The 15971-nt window shown below is 40.2% G+C and overlaps 1 protein-coding gene across 1 annotated transcript in view; it reads left to right on the top strand.

Moving 5' to 3' along the window:
- FBP1 (fructose-bisphosphatase 1) overlaps nt 1–15971 on the top strand; it is a 36187-nt gene that overhangs the window by 5382 nt on the left and 14834 nt on the right. Inside the window, exons 2-3 of the mRNA XM_056127355.1 lie at nt 9993–10155; nt 13606–13698. Of these exons, the coding sequence (XP_055983330.1) occupies nt 9993–10155; nt 13606–13698 (256 nt within the window). The remainder of the gene's footprint in view (nt 1–9992; nt 10156–13605; nt 13699–15971) is intronic.

The following is a 15971-nucleotide window of genomic DNA, read 5'->3' as shown; positions in this document are numbered from 1 at the left end:
GCTCTGGCTCCCACCTCTCATCTCAAGCTGTGCTTCAGAAATGCAGTCGAAGGGAATGCCTCCCGGTCATCACAGAAACAGATCTTAGTCCTGTGAAGTGTATCATTCCGTTTCAAAACCATGCTCAAATTTGAAGAAGCCATGCTAATATTCTTGTTTGTTTATGGTTGGGAGGGGTTTGCATACTACACGGAGCTACGCCAGACTCTGTGCTCAGGTGTTACTCCTGGAGGTGCTCAGGAGGCCCCGCAGTGCTGGGGTCAAACCCAGCCTCCTACATGGAAACCCGCATGTGGCTGGCTAAGCTGACTCTATGGCCCACAATGTGACTATTTAACCCACATTCCTCAGAATTTAAAAATACTAACCCAATTAAGCTTTCCTTCTAATAAGTTCTCAATTTTATGAATTAAAAGGACTTAGAGCTTTTCAATTTTTCAGCAAGGTTTACATTACAGTAAAGGAGACATTTCGATTATGGCTTCTCAAAGTTTTTGGTTTTTTGTTTTTCAGTCTCCAGAAAGAGACCTTTTATGTCTTGAGGAGTTTAAAGAAACAATTACAATAGCGTGGTGTAGCTTTATTGGAAAACAGTTCGGACAGTTCTGAAAAAATTAAGATGGCGCTTCTATATAATTCTGCAATTGCACTCTGGGTATCTCTCTGAAGAACACAAAACCATTGACACAAAAGGGTATTTACACACAATGTTGATGGCAGCATTATGTACAAAATAGCCTAGACCTGGAGACAACACAAGTGCCCAAAAACAAATGAGTGTGTAACAAAATTATAATGTGTGTGTATAAAAAACATTATGCAATGGAATACCACTCAGCCATGAGAACAAATGAAATCTTGCAGTTTTCTGAAACTTGGGTGGGATTGGAGTATGTCATGCTAAGTGAATTAAGTCAAAAACCCCAATTACAAACACCAAGTGATCACACTAATTTGTGGAATGTAAAATCAAGGATTAGACATTCCCTCGTGGAAACAAACCTTGAGATACAGCAGTATATCTGTGATCTAAAGGTGAAGGGCCTTGAGGGGAGGCTTCAGACCAGGATCCTGGCACTCTCATGGGGGGCATGGTATAACAGTACTGCAAGGATAAAATAACATTGTCATATTGTAAAAAGTAAATACATTTCTTAAGATGCAACAATTTTAAAAATGTAACAATCACATGAGCTTAAAATCTGACAGGATATTTTCTCAAACTTGAACCATTTGAGCTACATAATTTGAAATAGAAGTGAAATATCATATACATATTAAATGAAATAATAGTGAGAATTGATCCAAATGGAAACTTGGAAACTTGGAGCACTTTCTTTTGTTGCCCTTTACCTTTGAAAAATTTTTATATCGACTGCTTTTCCAGCAGTTACTGGCAAAACTGACTTAAAGATCAGACTTTTCCTCTCTCTGTCTTTCTCTCTCGCGCTCCCTCTCTCTCTCTCTCTCACTAATATAGTAGGACACGGGCTCCATTAATAGTGAAGGTTACCATTTGGCTATTGTGAACCAGGGACATCATATGGATTAACCCTTATCCTTGAAATTCTGGAAACAAAGAATCAATTAAGGATCTTAGACAACTTTGTGGAGGTTACCTAGTCAATGAGAGGAAGAGTTGGAACCAGCTGTCTCCAGAACACATGGCCTTATTTCTCATGGGTTAAAAATAAACAATGAAGGGAGATGGCGGGGGGGATGGAACCATCACCTGTCTGTGTCAGGCTGTTATGAGCCTTTTATCTCTGTTAACTCTTTTACTTCCCCTCCTTCATCCTCTGAAGCACGTATTCTAATTTCCACTTGGCAGATGAAAAACCAAAGGTCATTTTGCAAAATGACTTGTCCGTGGCTACTCAGTATGTATATGGCAGAACTAGGTTTGAACCCCAGAGCACAGAGTCCCAGTTATGGAGGCAAGTCTTTGCTGTTGTCTTCCTTTTGTGTAAGTCAGGAAAGCTTTCATATATAAATATACATATATATGTGTATATATGTGTGTATGTGCACATATATACTTACTTTTATTAAAAGCTGTGATTTATGAAGTTGCTCATTATACAATCACTTCAAACATTTAATGATCCAACACCACCAGTGTGACCTTCCCTTCACCAGTATCCCCATTTTCTCTCCCATTCCCAGCCTGCCCCTTTAGGCATATAACAAATTGATTTTATGTTATTTATTCCAAAAACCCTTTAAGAAATGGCAAATAGAATTGTCAGAAAATAAATCAGTTAGAACCAATTTGTGATTGCTATATGATTTTAACCTATGTAAATAAAGAAAATAAAACCCTTTGATGCAATATAATAAAATGATTATTCTCATTTACATAAAGTTCTCAACTTGAATCTAAAGTATATTGCATTAAATTTTACTTTATACTTGGATCTCATTATGGCAATAATTATGCCTTATCTGTCTTTAACATAACTTTAAAGGAAATTCTGTACTAATAATTTTGGAGTTTATATGAAGGTGACAAGGCCTACTTATGTAAATTTTCCCCCTACACTTTATATAAACACTATGGGATGGAGCGATAGCACTGGGCAGGGTATTTGCCTCGCACGTGGCCAGCCCGACTGACCCGAGTTTGATTCCTCCATCCCTCTCAGAGAGCCCGGCAAACTACCAAGAGTACCTCGCCCGCATGGCAAAGCCTGGCAAGCTACCATGACATATTCGATATGCCAAACACATTAACAACAAGTCTCACAATGTTACTGGGCCCACTTGAGCAAACCAATGAACAACAGGAGGACAGTGACAGTAGTTTGCGAGGTCATTTGTTATAGCTATTAAATATTCCAACAGCAATCCCACCACCATTATAACCTTCCCTCTACCATTATCTCCAATTTTTCCAACCACCCCTCAAGCCTGCCCCTATAGCAGGTCCACAATATTTTATTTTATATTGCTTGTTATCAATAAATTGATAAGGAGATATCGAAAAATATTTTCTTAGAATAAAATTAGTATAAATTGTTGTATCTTAAGTCCTTGTATGAAGGATTACTAAAATGTTGTTACAGGTTAAGCATTCGGTGTAACTGTTGGTTAGTCAAGATTGCTTGCCTTCTATGTCACATCCCATCTAATCTAGAGTGCTACTACTGGATTATCAGTGTTGTAGAGTTTGGAGGTATCCAAGGAAATCCAGAATTTCTAACTGGGTGGTACAGCTAGAGTTAAATGTTTGACTTGGTGGTGGCTTTAGGGTGTGGGTGTGACTGCTAGGGCTTCCAGAAGTACAGGGAGTTGGTGGTGGGGGAGCCTATCCTGACTCCAGGAAAGTATGGAGAGTTCAGTCACAAAAATCCATGTTCTTGAATTTACAGAAGGTTAATTTCTGAGTGAGGCTTGGTCCCAAGACAATAGGAAAGCTTTCTTAGTATAGTCTCTAGCTTAGTCAAAACTGTTTCTGTTGCTACATGAACAGTGCCAGATCACTATTGAATCCTTTTCTGGGTGAGGCAGGAGAAGGAGATAAGCTGAGATTTATACCTGGCTCAAATCTTTACACTTGATGAACCCATTTCCTTACCCTTTTGCCTTGATTTTCTTTCTCTATAAAGTGAAAATTATAGTTATCCTCTGGAAGTCTCTCTCTTTTTAAAAACAAGATTATATGATAATTTCTTTACATCTCTGCAGCCTCATTTAGTACCAGGGTCTTAGATTGTGTATTAATCTAAGAATTTGTGGTTTTAAACTTTCCCAGGGTGGTTGATGCCTCCTGTTCATGGTGGTGCATGGTTGTTCCTTCAAAATGAGGTCTTGTGGGGCTGGAGAGATGGTATAGCAAGTAGGGCATTTGCTTTGCACATAGCCTACCTGGATTCCATCCCAAGAACCCCATATGATCCCCTGGTACCAACCAAGTCTAATTTCTGAATACAGAGCCAGGAGTAAGCCTTGAGTACAACTTAGTGTGTTCCAGAAACCAAAAAACAAATAAGAACAAAATATGGTCTTTCTTCTGGTCCCCTCTATTTCCCTCTGATTGCCTGGACCATTCGAGAGCTGTGGTTTGAAGAACTCAACCGATTCATTGTCCAAGTAAATGCTGTTCTGAGGAGCTGAGGCTCTTGACTTATATCAGTCCTGTAGATAGGTTACCCTGTCTTCTTGATGTGGCAACAGATAACAGTGAAGACTTTCATGAATCTATCCCTAAGAAAACATGGCTGATTAGAATACAAAAATTCATTATTTTTAAGTGGGGTCTGAAAACAAATGATAAGCAAATGCAGTGTGTTCGTCAATTAATTAGTTCCTTGATGGTATTTCTGAAGTTTTTTCTTTTTTCTTTTTTTCTGTCATATTTTCATAAATCTTGACTGCTTCTAGCTTTTAATTGACCCTTGGGAATGGACTCCAAACTTGTCTTGGCTGCCTCCCAAACTTGATTGAGCATTTAGCTGAGCAATTCAGGATGGTGTAAGAAACACCACTCATGATTAGCTTCATGAGCTAAGATCATGTGCCAGGAGTACTTGGTAATAAATGATATAATTGTGTATATCATTACTATCAACATTAAAGTGTGGAAACTCTTTCAAATCATGTTTGTACTTGAGAAAGTTTTCCCTGCTTTTCAGCCAGAACCATCATATCTCAGGAAACGGTCTAAATGACCAACTTAAAGAAAGAGGAGAGGCCATGTTCTATGTTTTCTAGACTTTCAGAAAGCACAGAGTTGATCCTTTGGCCACAAAGATGTGGACCCACAAGAAAGGTGATACTGTAGGCATTGTACTAGAATGCGCAAATGCTCCCATGACAAAACTGGGAGAAATGTCTAGAGCATTGCTAAGCATGTTGATGTTGGTGTTGTAAACTAGCAAGTAAAGGGCAAGACACTTGCCAAGAGAATACTCTACTGGACATATCAAGCACGCTAAGAGTGAGATAATTTCCTGAAATGTGTGAAGGAAAATAATCAGAAAAAAGGAAGTCAAAGAGAAAGAGAATGTCAACTGACATGTTAGCCCATTCCACCCACAAAAGCAGATTGTATGACTGGGCGGAAGGGCTTGAGCTGCAGGCCATTTCCTAGGAACGCAGGGCATGAATGGTGGTTTTTAAAAAAGACCTCCGGTCTGATGGTGAGACAAGGTCAGCAAAAACCTTCATGATATTGAGGCTAACGGTATCTTCAGAGACGACACTCCACTGACCAACCAAGTGGAAACAGAGATAAACAAATGGGTCTGTCTTAAGCTAAGAAGCTTATGCACCTCAAAAGATATAGTGACCAGAATATAAAGACAATCTACAGAATGGGAAAGGATATGCACCCAATACCCATCTGATAAAGGGTTGATATCAAGGATATACAAACCACCGGTTGAACTCTACAAGAAGAGAACATACAACCCCATCAAAAAAATGAGGTGATGAAATGAACAGAAACTTTCTCAAAGAAGAAATCCGAATGGTTAAAAGGCACATGATAAAATGCTCTACATCACTAATCATCAGAGAGATGCAGATCAAAACAATAATGAGATATCATTTCACACCAGAGACTGGCCCAAAACCAAAAGAACAAAAGCAACCCGTGTTGGTGCAGATGTGGCAAGAAAGGGACTCTCCTTCTGCTGGTAGGAATGCCGACTGGTTCAACCCTTTTGGAAAACAGTACGGACAATTCTCAAAAAAATAGAAATTGAGCTCCCATTTGATCCAGCAATACCACTCCTGGGAATATATTCCGGAGAGGCAAAAAAAAGTATAGTCAAAATGACATCTATACTTCTATGTTCGCAATAGCCAAAATCTGGAAAAAACCCGAGTGCCTGAGAACAGATGACTGGTTAAAGAAACCTTGGTACATCTACACAATGGAGTGCTATGCAGCTGTTAGAAAAGATGAAGTCATGAAATTTACATACAAGTAGTACTACATGGAAAGTTTCATGCTGTGTGAATTGAGTCATAAAGAGAGGGACAGCCATAGAAAGATGGCATTCCTTTGAGAAATATAAAGTAACAAATTAGGAGACTAACATTCAAGAATAGTTGAGGTTAAGTACCAGGAGGTTCACTCCATGGCTTGAAGGCCAGCCGCACAAGCTAGGGGGAAACGCAGGTCAGCTAGAGAAGGGAATACCAAGTAAAGGGTGTTGGGAGGATCCTCCCAGGATGGTAGATGCATACTGAAAGTGGACTATAGACTGAACATGATTGCCACTCAATGCCTCTTTTGCAAACCTCAGCACCCAAAAGGAGAGAGAAAACAAAAGGTACTGCCCTGCCACAGAGGCGGGATGGGGTGGGGGGTTGGAGGGATACTTGGGTCATTGGTGGTGGAGAAAGGGCACTGGTGGAGGGATGGGTACTCGATCATTGTATAACTGAAACCCAAGCACAAAAACTTGTAAGTCTACAACTGTACCTCATGATGTTTCACTAATAAAAATTTAAAAAAAAAAAGACCTCCAAACTCTAAAATACATTTCTTCTCAGCAAAAAAAATTTTTTTTATTTTTCATGTCTTTTATCCCAGAAAATATTGGAAGGAGTAAAAAAGAGGGAAGGGGAGGAAGGGAGAGAGAAAGGAAGAAAAGGAGGGAAGAAGTAAGGAAGTGATATAGGGAGGGAAAGAGGGAAGAAGGAAATGAGAGAGAGAGAGGAACATGGAGAGCAAGTCCAAGACCATTCAGGATCAAAATGTAATTAATAACCTGCTGAAAACTTACCAGCAATTGAAACTGAAAACTCTATTTGCAGAAAAAAAAAGTAGAACTGAATGGAAGCAAACCCTATCATTCAGCAAACATAAGCTCTCCCCTCTTTCAGGGAAATATGATGCAGAGCTCCAGCACTGTTGGGTTTATTTTCCAGTCTGCTTCCTAAAGCTGCTAAGTTCCAGTGTATAACAGTTGCTGAAATTTCTTTTTAAATCAGTGCTCAGAGGTCAAGACAGTGGAGCATTTAGGGTTGGATATTTCTGATATTGGATCTGTTTCGTCCTGTCAGAGATACATGTAGGCTGTTTTGTGGAAATGCATGCTCAGGTGTTGAAGCAGTGACAATCAGTGTTTGCAAATTCTCACAGTGCTCTGCGTCGGGGTGCTTTGATAGCTTTTCACTCACTCACAGCTCTTGGGTGGTGTCTCTGAACATTCTATCTTCCTCTTCCCTTATCTTGTGCTGTGCTTTCTTTCCCTCTTCTCTTATCTTGTGCTGTGCTTTCTTTCCTAAAATTATCTCCCCTCTTTTAATGCTTTTATTCAACCTTCCTATTCCCTCATTCTAATAGATGGGGCTGCATTTTCAGTTAGTTTGGTGCTGGAAGAGGGCGGGGCCCCAGGCAACCCACGTGTGTGCCTACCCACTGCTCTCACCCTGCCAGACTGTGTTTCAGATAAGATGTGACTAATAACCTTTCAGATAAGATATTTGGATTCTGGGCTTCTATAAGTAATGACTTGCAGCTATCTTGAACATAAAGTAGAGGGCCAGGGATGTAGCCCAGCCATAGAGAATTTGCCTTGTCAGGGAGGCCCTGAGTTCAATTCCCAGAATGAAAGAGAGGGAGGGCTGTGGGAATGAAACAGAAGCTCCAACCACCGCCCCCCCCCCCCCATGCCCTTCTCCTAGGGCTCCTGTCAGGCTTCATAGATTACATCACCAAGAGACCCTGGCCTTGAAGTCAAAGTGAGTCCTGTCATGGCACCTGATTCTCTTCTATGCCCCCACCAATGTCTACTGTATTTTTCTAGTTTGGACAAGGCCATTGGTGTCTCATCATAAGCTTACTCCTCACAAAGTGAGGGGTTCAGACAAAGAACCTCTTTCCTTTCCTTTTAGAAACTTTTCACCTTTAAAACCACGAAACCGGGGCTGGAGCAATAGCACAGCGGTAAGGGCATTTGCCTTGCACCCAGCCGACCCGGGTTTGATTCCCAGCATCCCATATGGTCCCCGGAGCACCGCCAGGGGTGATTCCTGAGTGCAGAGCCAGGAATGACCCCTGTGCATCGCTGGGTGTGACCCAAAAAGCAAAAAAAAAAAAAAAATTAAAAAAATTAAAAATAAAACCACGAAATCCCTTGGGGCTAGAGCGATAGCACAGCGGGTAGGGCATTTGCCTTGCTCGCGGCTGACCCGGGTTCAATCCCCAGAATCCTGCATGGTCCCCCGAGCACTGCCAGGAGTAATTCCTGAGCCAGGAGTAACCCCTGAGCATCACCAGGTGTGACCCAAAAAGCAAAAAACAAAAACAAAAACAAAACCATGGAATCCTTCTATTGCTACTCTGGCTCCCCTTATATATCAAATGTTTCCTGGTGACCCTTTAATTCATATGCTCTTAATGATAGATTTTAGTTATATGAAGAAGAAAATTTTATTTTATTTCATTTTTGTTTGTTTTTGTTTTGGGACCACATCTGGCTGTGCTCAGGACTTACTCCTGACTCTGTGCTCAGGAATCATTCCTAGCAAAGTTTGGGGGGAACACCTGGAGTGCTGTGAATAGAATCTGGGTCAGTTATATGCAAGGCAAGTGCCCTAGCCACTGTGCTATCATTCCGGCCCCCACCTTAGCAGTAATTGAATGTATAAAACATACAGATACTTTCTATATCTTGACAATTGAAGGGTTTTTTTTATTTTTTCAAAAGAATTAAACAAATTTTAGAGGGCCTCCAAGTGGTGCTCAAGAGGTCCTAGAGTTCCTCCAGGTGATTCTTGGCCAAAAAGTCCAGTTTCACTGTGAGGTAAGAGGATGTGGTGACAGGGATTACTTGGGATTACTTGGGATACACCAGCAGTGTTTGGGGGATGCTGGGGCTACATCCAGTGATGTGGGGGAGGGAGGGGCAGATGGTGCTGGGGACCCAACCACAAACAGGACCTTGTATTCTCTCCAGTTTTTACATATTAAAATTTAACAGGGTATGTGATTAAGAAAGTGTTTTAGAAGGCTCATTATGAACAACAACAACAATAATAATAATGATGATGATTATGATAATAATAATAATAAAATACTGAGTAACCTAGATTTTACCAGAATGGTGTGCTGATTCTGAAACAAAGGTGAGTCACAATGTTTTCTTCTCTGCAGCAGCCAGTTCAGAGAGATGAACATTCTTGGTCAACCCAAACTATGTGTCTCATTTTCTTTCTTCTAAATGCTGCTGAATCTTTGCTTCAGTGGGTTTATACATGTATCTCTATATTCCAATTGTCGTGCTCACTTCGGCAGCACATATACTAAAATTGGAACGATCACAAATCACAAATCACAAATCATCCTGTTATTCGTTGATTGCCTTGAGCAGGCCCCAGTAACGTCTCCTTCATCCTAGCCCTGAGATTATATTCAAGGCTCTTTAGGAGAATGAGACCCATCATTGTTACTGGTATTTGGCATATTGGGTACACCAAGGGGAGTTTGCCAGACTCTGCCCTGTGGGCAGGCTACATTCGGTAACCTGCCAGTTTGTCCAAAGTAGGAATGAGATAATAAGATGTCATAATAAGATTCGCGGCCACGCGGTTCCGGGATCTGGTTTTTATAGTTTCTGAGTTTTGGCCATTGATGGGATTACACGGTGCCAGGGGGCCAGTTGGTGGGTGTGACCCCCGCCTACTGGAATTTGGAGGATCTGGGTGGAGGATGCTCGGCTCAAATCCAAGTAGGCTTGGAGATCTCGGCCCCGGAACCCGCGTAGCTTTGTCCCTCTGCCAGTACCTTCATGTGTGCGGAGAGTGGTCTCAGCATGGTGGTGGCTGGTCCTGGGGGTCTTTGGCTGTTGGAGGCCTGGTCGGGGCGGGGAGGAAAGCTCAACCCGCTCCCTTCCAAGGGGTCCTGGTGAGCGAGGACAGTCAGGCGCGGGGGCAGAAGACTGCACTCTTCTCTTCCGGGATCTGGTTTTTATATTGGAACGATATATATTCCAATTGTCAATGGCTTATATTTTTGTGACTTTTCCTCCCTCTAGTTTTGGAATTGCTGGATCTACAAATGTGACAGGTGATCAAGTGAAGAAACTGGATATCCTCTCCAATGACCTGGTTATTAACATGTTAAAATCATCCTTTGCCACCTGTGTTCTTGTGTCAGAAGAAGATAAACACGCCATAATAGTAGAACCTGAGAAAAGAGTGGGTTTGCATTTCTGCTGTCCGTGTTTTCATGAAACAATTTTTCTTCCTGGCTTTATAAATATCATTTGTTCAGCTTAGCGGGAATCCTAGGAATTACCCTAGATTTATCAGTTCACATATTTCACCTTATAATAACTTGCTCTCAGACAAAGGTTGAGATGTACATTATTATTATTACTATTATTATTATTATTATTGTTTGAGAATGAGCCCAGGGTCTCACACATGCAAGACAAATCATCTAACCTGAGCTACATGCTCAGCACTCAGCTCTCAAATCTCCAATCTGTACTTACTGTACACATTCCCATCACAGTTCATGTGGTTATCGTGTGCTCGTACTTGGGACACAGTTACTACAATAGCACTGCACAGTAGCACTGTCCTCCCATTGTTAATTGATTTGCTGGAACGGGCACCAGTAACATCTCCATTGTGAGACTTGTTGTTACTGTTTTGGGCATATTGAATACACCACAGGGAGCTTGCCAGGCTCTGCCTCACGAGCGGGATACTCTCAGTAGCTTGCTGGACTCTCAGAGAGGGATGGAGGAATCGAACCCAGGTCGGCCACATGCAAGGCAAATTCCCTACCCAGTGTGCTATTGCTCCGTAATGTACAAAACTTTTCAGTGTCTGAATTCTCTTAACTTTCTTTTACTTCATCTCTCTCCACCAAATTTCCAGCATGTTCGCTCAACTTTGCTTCCAACCTAAACAAATTCTTATTACTGATTTATGCACTGAAATCCACTAAAATTACTACCAATTTGATCACTTATAGAGGAAAGTGAATGAATTATATATTTTTTCTGTATTCTAACATCTAATTCAATACTTGGTACACTCACTGTAGAGTCACAATTAGTTACCATTCAAGCAGCGAATGAAAGTGTATGCACTTGGGCCTAAGTGATAATATAACAGGTCGGGTGCTTGCCTTGGATGTGACTAACCTGAGTTTGGTTCCTGGGACCCGAGCACCACAAGGAGTGATTCCTGAGTGTAGAGCCAGGAGTAACCCCTGAGCACTACTGGGGTGTAGTCATAAAGTCAGAAAGAAAGAAAGGAAGGAAGGAAGGAAGGAAGGAAGGAAGGAAGGAAGGAAGGAAGGGAAAGAAAAAAAGAATGAAAGAGTGAGAGAGAAAGAAAGAAAGAAAGAGAATATATATAGCTTTTAAAGAACAACTATCCTCTATTCAAAAAAAAATTCTTTTTGAGATGAAAGTTTCAATTGTATGAGCTTAGAAACTTTCCTTGTTTGGAAATGTGAAGGAATAGAATTAGAAAAAGAAGGAATCAGAAAAATGGATTTAAAGAGGATGCCCAGTACCTGGTCTTTACCTTTCTAAGTGGGAGAGGGAGCTACACCCAATTTACTTATGTTACATAATTTCTTTTTTTTCCTTTTTCCTTTTTTTTTTTTATTTTGCATTTTCGGTCATACCTGGTGACATACAGGGCTTACTCCTGGCTTTGCACTCAGGAATGATGCCTGGCGGTGCTCGGAGGACCATATGGGATGCTGGGAATTGAAACCGGGTTGGCCATGTGTAAGGCAAACGCCCTACCCACGGTGCTATTGCTCCAGCCCCTTGTTACATAATTTCTATAATACTGCTATATATCATAATTGAAGTTCATGCTATTTCCTTTTGGACTTTTTAAGGAACTTGGTCATTTTAGGCATGTTGATTAAATTTATTTAATTTCCTGTTAGTTTCTTCCCATTGTTTTCTGACTACCATCTCTCTTTGTGATAGGAGTATTTCTTCCCAGGTGATGGATTTTCTTGTTTCAGCCAAGGTGATTTGTAAGAGGAAGGGGTCAGGGAATCAAAAGATCATCCTAATTTGGTGCAGAACATTTAAAACTTCTAAGATGTTAATAACATCATAAAGTGACTAATTTGTTTTTGTTTTTTAGATAGGGGTAGAGGGGCTACACCCATCAATGCTCAGGGCTTACTCCTGAGTAAGCCTACTCTGCACTCAGGAATTACTCCTGACTGTGCTCAGGGGACCATACGGCATGTCAGGGACCAAACCTGTGTCGGCAAATGCTCTATGCACTGTACTATCTCTGCAGTCTCCAAGTGACTAAAGGTAAAGGTAAAGGCCCTCCCGTTGATCATTGATTTGCTCGAGCAGGCCCAGTAACGTCTCCATCATGAGACTCGTTACTGTGTTTGGCATATCGAATACATCACGGGGAGCTTGCCAGGCTCTGCCGTGCAGGCGAGATACTCTCGGTAGCTTGCCGGGCTCTCCGAGAGGGGCGGAGGAATCGAACTCGGGTAGGCCATGTTGGCTGTATGCAAGGAAAATGCCCTACCGCTGTGCTATCACTCCAAGTGACTAGTTTGAGTGGAAAATTTCTAGATGCATCATGATAAACTTACTTTTTCTTGAAAAAAAGACTATTATTTTCCAACCCAGGTTCCAGTCATGGTACCCCATACCTACTCACACCCCTCAACTGTGAGTACTGCCTGGTGTGATACTTGAGCACAGAGTCAGGAGTAAACCCTGAACACCACTGGGTGTGGCCCCCAAAACAAAAACAAAAACAAATTGTTATGATTTATAACAATTTCCAGTTTCAATCAGTGAATACTCTTCCATAGTTAACTTCAACATGGTTTCCCTGACAGGAGAATTAAAAAGAGAAACTCACAGTTAGGTCTAGTGTACCACTGAAAATCCCATTCAAAGAATGAATCTTTGGTCACACTGCAAGAGATTATTTCCTTTGAAATTGTAATAGGGAGATAGTTGAGTGTTCTGTGTACTGCAATCTTAAACGTCATATCAGTAAGACCCTGTATTAGAACTTTCTTATAGATCTCTATCTTATCTTTGCTTCACCTAAGAAATTGTTATATTTTGCCTATAAATAAAGAGAAATAAGTTACTAACCTTATTTATCATTCTCCTTTGGCTGCCATAAACTCAACCCAAAATTGTGATTCATCAATATAAATGACATAAAGATTAAATTTTAGTAAACCTAATGTATCTAATCTGAATTTGAATTCTATCACCTGTATCTATACTTTCTATTCTAAGTTGTATCTTCTTTTTAAATGTTTTTTTAAAAAATTGAGACTGTGGTTTACAATGCTATTAATAATGTTTTTTCAGGCACATAATTCCAACACCACACCCCATCTCCAGTATTGTATTTTCTTTACCTAGTAATCTTTAGATTAATATTTTTTATTCTATATGCCACTTCATATCTTCCACGACAGTATAAATAAGACTCACATATCCTGAACTTCCCCTTGATTCCCTTTTTTAAACCCCTTTAGCACATACTTTACAGGTCATTATAATGTGTTTACTTCCATAATAAAGTGTCTCTCTCTCCCCTCTTTCTCTCTCTCTCTCTCTCTCTCTCTCTCTCTCTCTCTCTCTCTCTCTCTCTCTCTCTCTCTCTCTCCAGGGTAAATATGTGGTCTGCTTTGATCCCCTTGATGGATCCTCCAATATTGACTGCCTCGTGTCTATTGGAACCATTTTTGGCATCTACAAAAAGGTAAAGTGTAATATATCAAGTATGTAGTTGAAGATCAAATGAAAAGTAGAGGTTGAGCATTTAGTCCTATTTCACTCTTAGCAGATTTAGTCCTATTTCACTCTAATGTAAGAGTAACCAGAATGCTACTCTAAATGTAAGCATTTAGCCCTATTTCACTCTAATGTAAGAATAACTAGACTGTAAAGCATAAATCTCAGTGAGCTTGAAATCAGTTTATTTCTCAAATCTTAAAAAAAGGCTTATATCTCAAGTTCTTATTTTTCTATCATTGACTGAACAATGAAGATGCTAACATAAAATATGGTGAAATGTGGGTAGGAAGAGAAACATTTTATTCTTAGCTGCCTCTTGCTTTCTTTCATAATGTAAGATGAAACTGAAAATGAAGCAGAAAATAAGAGACAACCTGGCATGTTTTAGTGATGATGTTATGTGAGAATTGTGACAGTATGACAACAGACGAGATAATTTATATTAAAATTGTCATTTAAGTCTTCTAAATCAAAGATTTATAAACTCTTACCTCCAGACACATCTAACCTGTTTCTTGATTTGCTCTGCCAATAAGAAAATAAGAAAGCACGCCCCAAATGTAACAATTTTACGTTTTTCAAATGACTAAAAAAAATCTCAAGACTATTGTATATATGTATCGGACTTTTTAAAATATTCATAAATAAAATTTTGTTTTAATCTTTGTGGTGCTGGAGATAACATTTTCAGTCCCCATATTAAAAATGTTTTAATGGCATATGGTCAATTCACTTACTGACATTATATTTGGCTGCTGCAATGGCATGGTAATGTAGTAGTGACAGAGACTGTGCAAGTGACACGTAGAACGTTTGCTATCTGTCCTGTGGAAAGAGTTCTCTAACCCTCCCAGACAGCATAAGAAGCTCCCTGGACACTGACTGCTGCATTGTTCCTTCCATCTGTGTGACCTGGGCAAGTCGCTATACCCCCAGACTTCTCTTTCTCCTTTTACTTTGTGGTGTGTGTGTGTGTGTGTGTGTGTTGTGTGTGGTGTGTGTGTGTGGTGTGTGTGTGTGAGAGAGAGAGAGACATGGTTGTGAAGAGAGCTCAAGTGCTCAGATAAGTGGAAAATAAGATGAATACCTTATCTTAATGGCACATCATTATAAAATCTAAAATGTGTCATATTAGATTCAGCTTTCTTGTTTATTTATAAAACCTCACAGATGCCACTGCATATGAGCCTGTCTTTTTCATCTTAGTAGATGAAATGGCTGCCTCAGCTAACCTCTGAGGCTCCCTCAGTTTTCCTGTTCTAGGATACAGAGGTCATAACTTATGGAGTGAGACAATATTTTTTAAAAAAAATTTTTTATACATTTTGTTTTTATAAAAGTAGTTCACAATGGTCCATTACAGATAATATTCAAACGCCAAACCGACCGCTGAAAGACCATATTTTTTTAAAAAAAATTTTTTTATTAGCAAAACACCATGAGGTACAGTTATAGACTTACAAATTTTTTGTGCTTGGTTTTCAGTTATACAATGATCAAGTACCCATCCCTCCACCAGCGCCCATCATCCACCACCACGGGTACCAGCATCCCTCCTCCCATCCCCCCCATTCCACCCTGCCTCTGTGGAAGGGCATTCCCTTTTGTTTTCTCTCTCTCTCCTTTTGGGTCCTGTGGTTTGCAAGAGAGGCATTGAGTGGAAATCATGTTTAAAAACCATATTTTTTAAGGGACTTGATCCCTAGCATTGCAGGTCAGCTTTCAAAGAAATGGAAAGGAAGTTATCCAAGGACAGTACATCTTTCTCCTTAGATTATGTTTTGCTTTTGTCTTGTCTGGGAGTCAGATCCACCTTGAAACCAATGTGAGTAATAAATGATTAATTATTTCAGAAAGGCAAAGGCAATCATTCATCTATTTTCCAAGTCATAATGCGAAACATGCCATTGCACTATAGGCATACTAGGGTGCAAAATATCACACATACAGCTTGGCAAGAGTAGTGAGCAGCAAATTCCTCATGTGAAAGACCTCTGGTTAATTTTTGGACCCCAAAGTAAGCAGCGCTAATGATTGCCTACACCAGTCTCTAACCGCAAGATCTTTTTTTTTCTTTTTCTTTTTTTATTTTTTTTTCTTTTTATTAGTGAAACACCATGAAGTGCAGTTGTAGATTTACAATTTTTTGTGCTTGGGTTTCGATTATACAATGATTAAATACCCATCCCTCCATCAGTGCCCATTTTCCAACACCATGGATAATATCCCTCCCACCCC

This window comes from Sorex fumeus, unplaced genomic scaffold, assembly GCF_029834395.1.
Source record: "Sorex fumeus unplaced genomic scaffold, SorFum_2.1 ptg000063l, whole genome shotgun sequence".
NCBI classification, from domain to species: domain Eukaryota; kingdom Metazoa; phylum Chordata; class Mammalia; order Eulipotyphla; family Soricidae; genus Sorex; species Sorex fumeus.
This window is presented reverse-complemented; position numbering and strand designations above follow the sequence as displayed.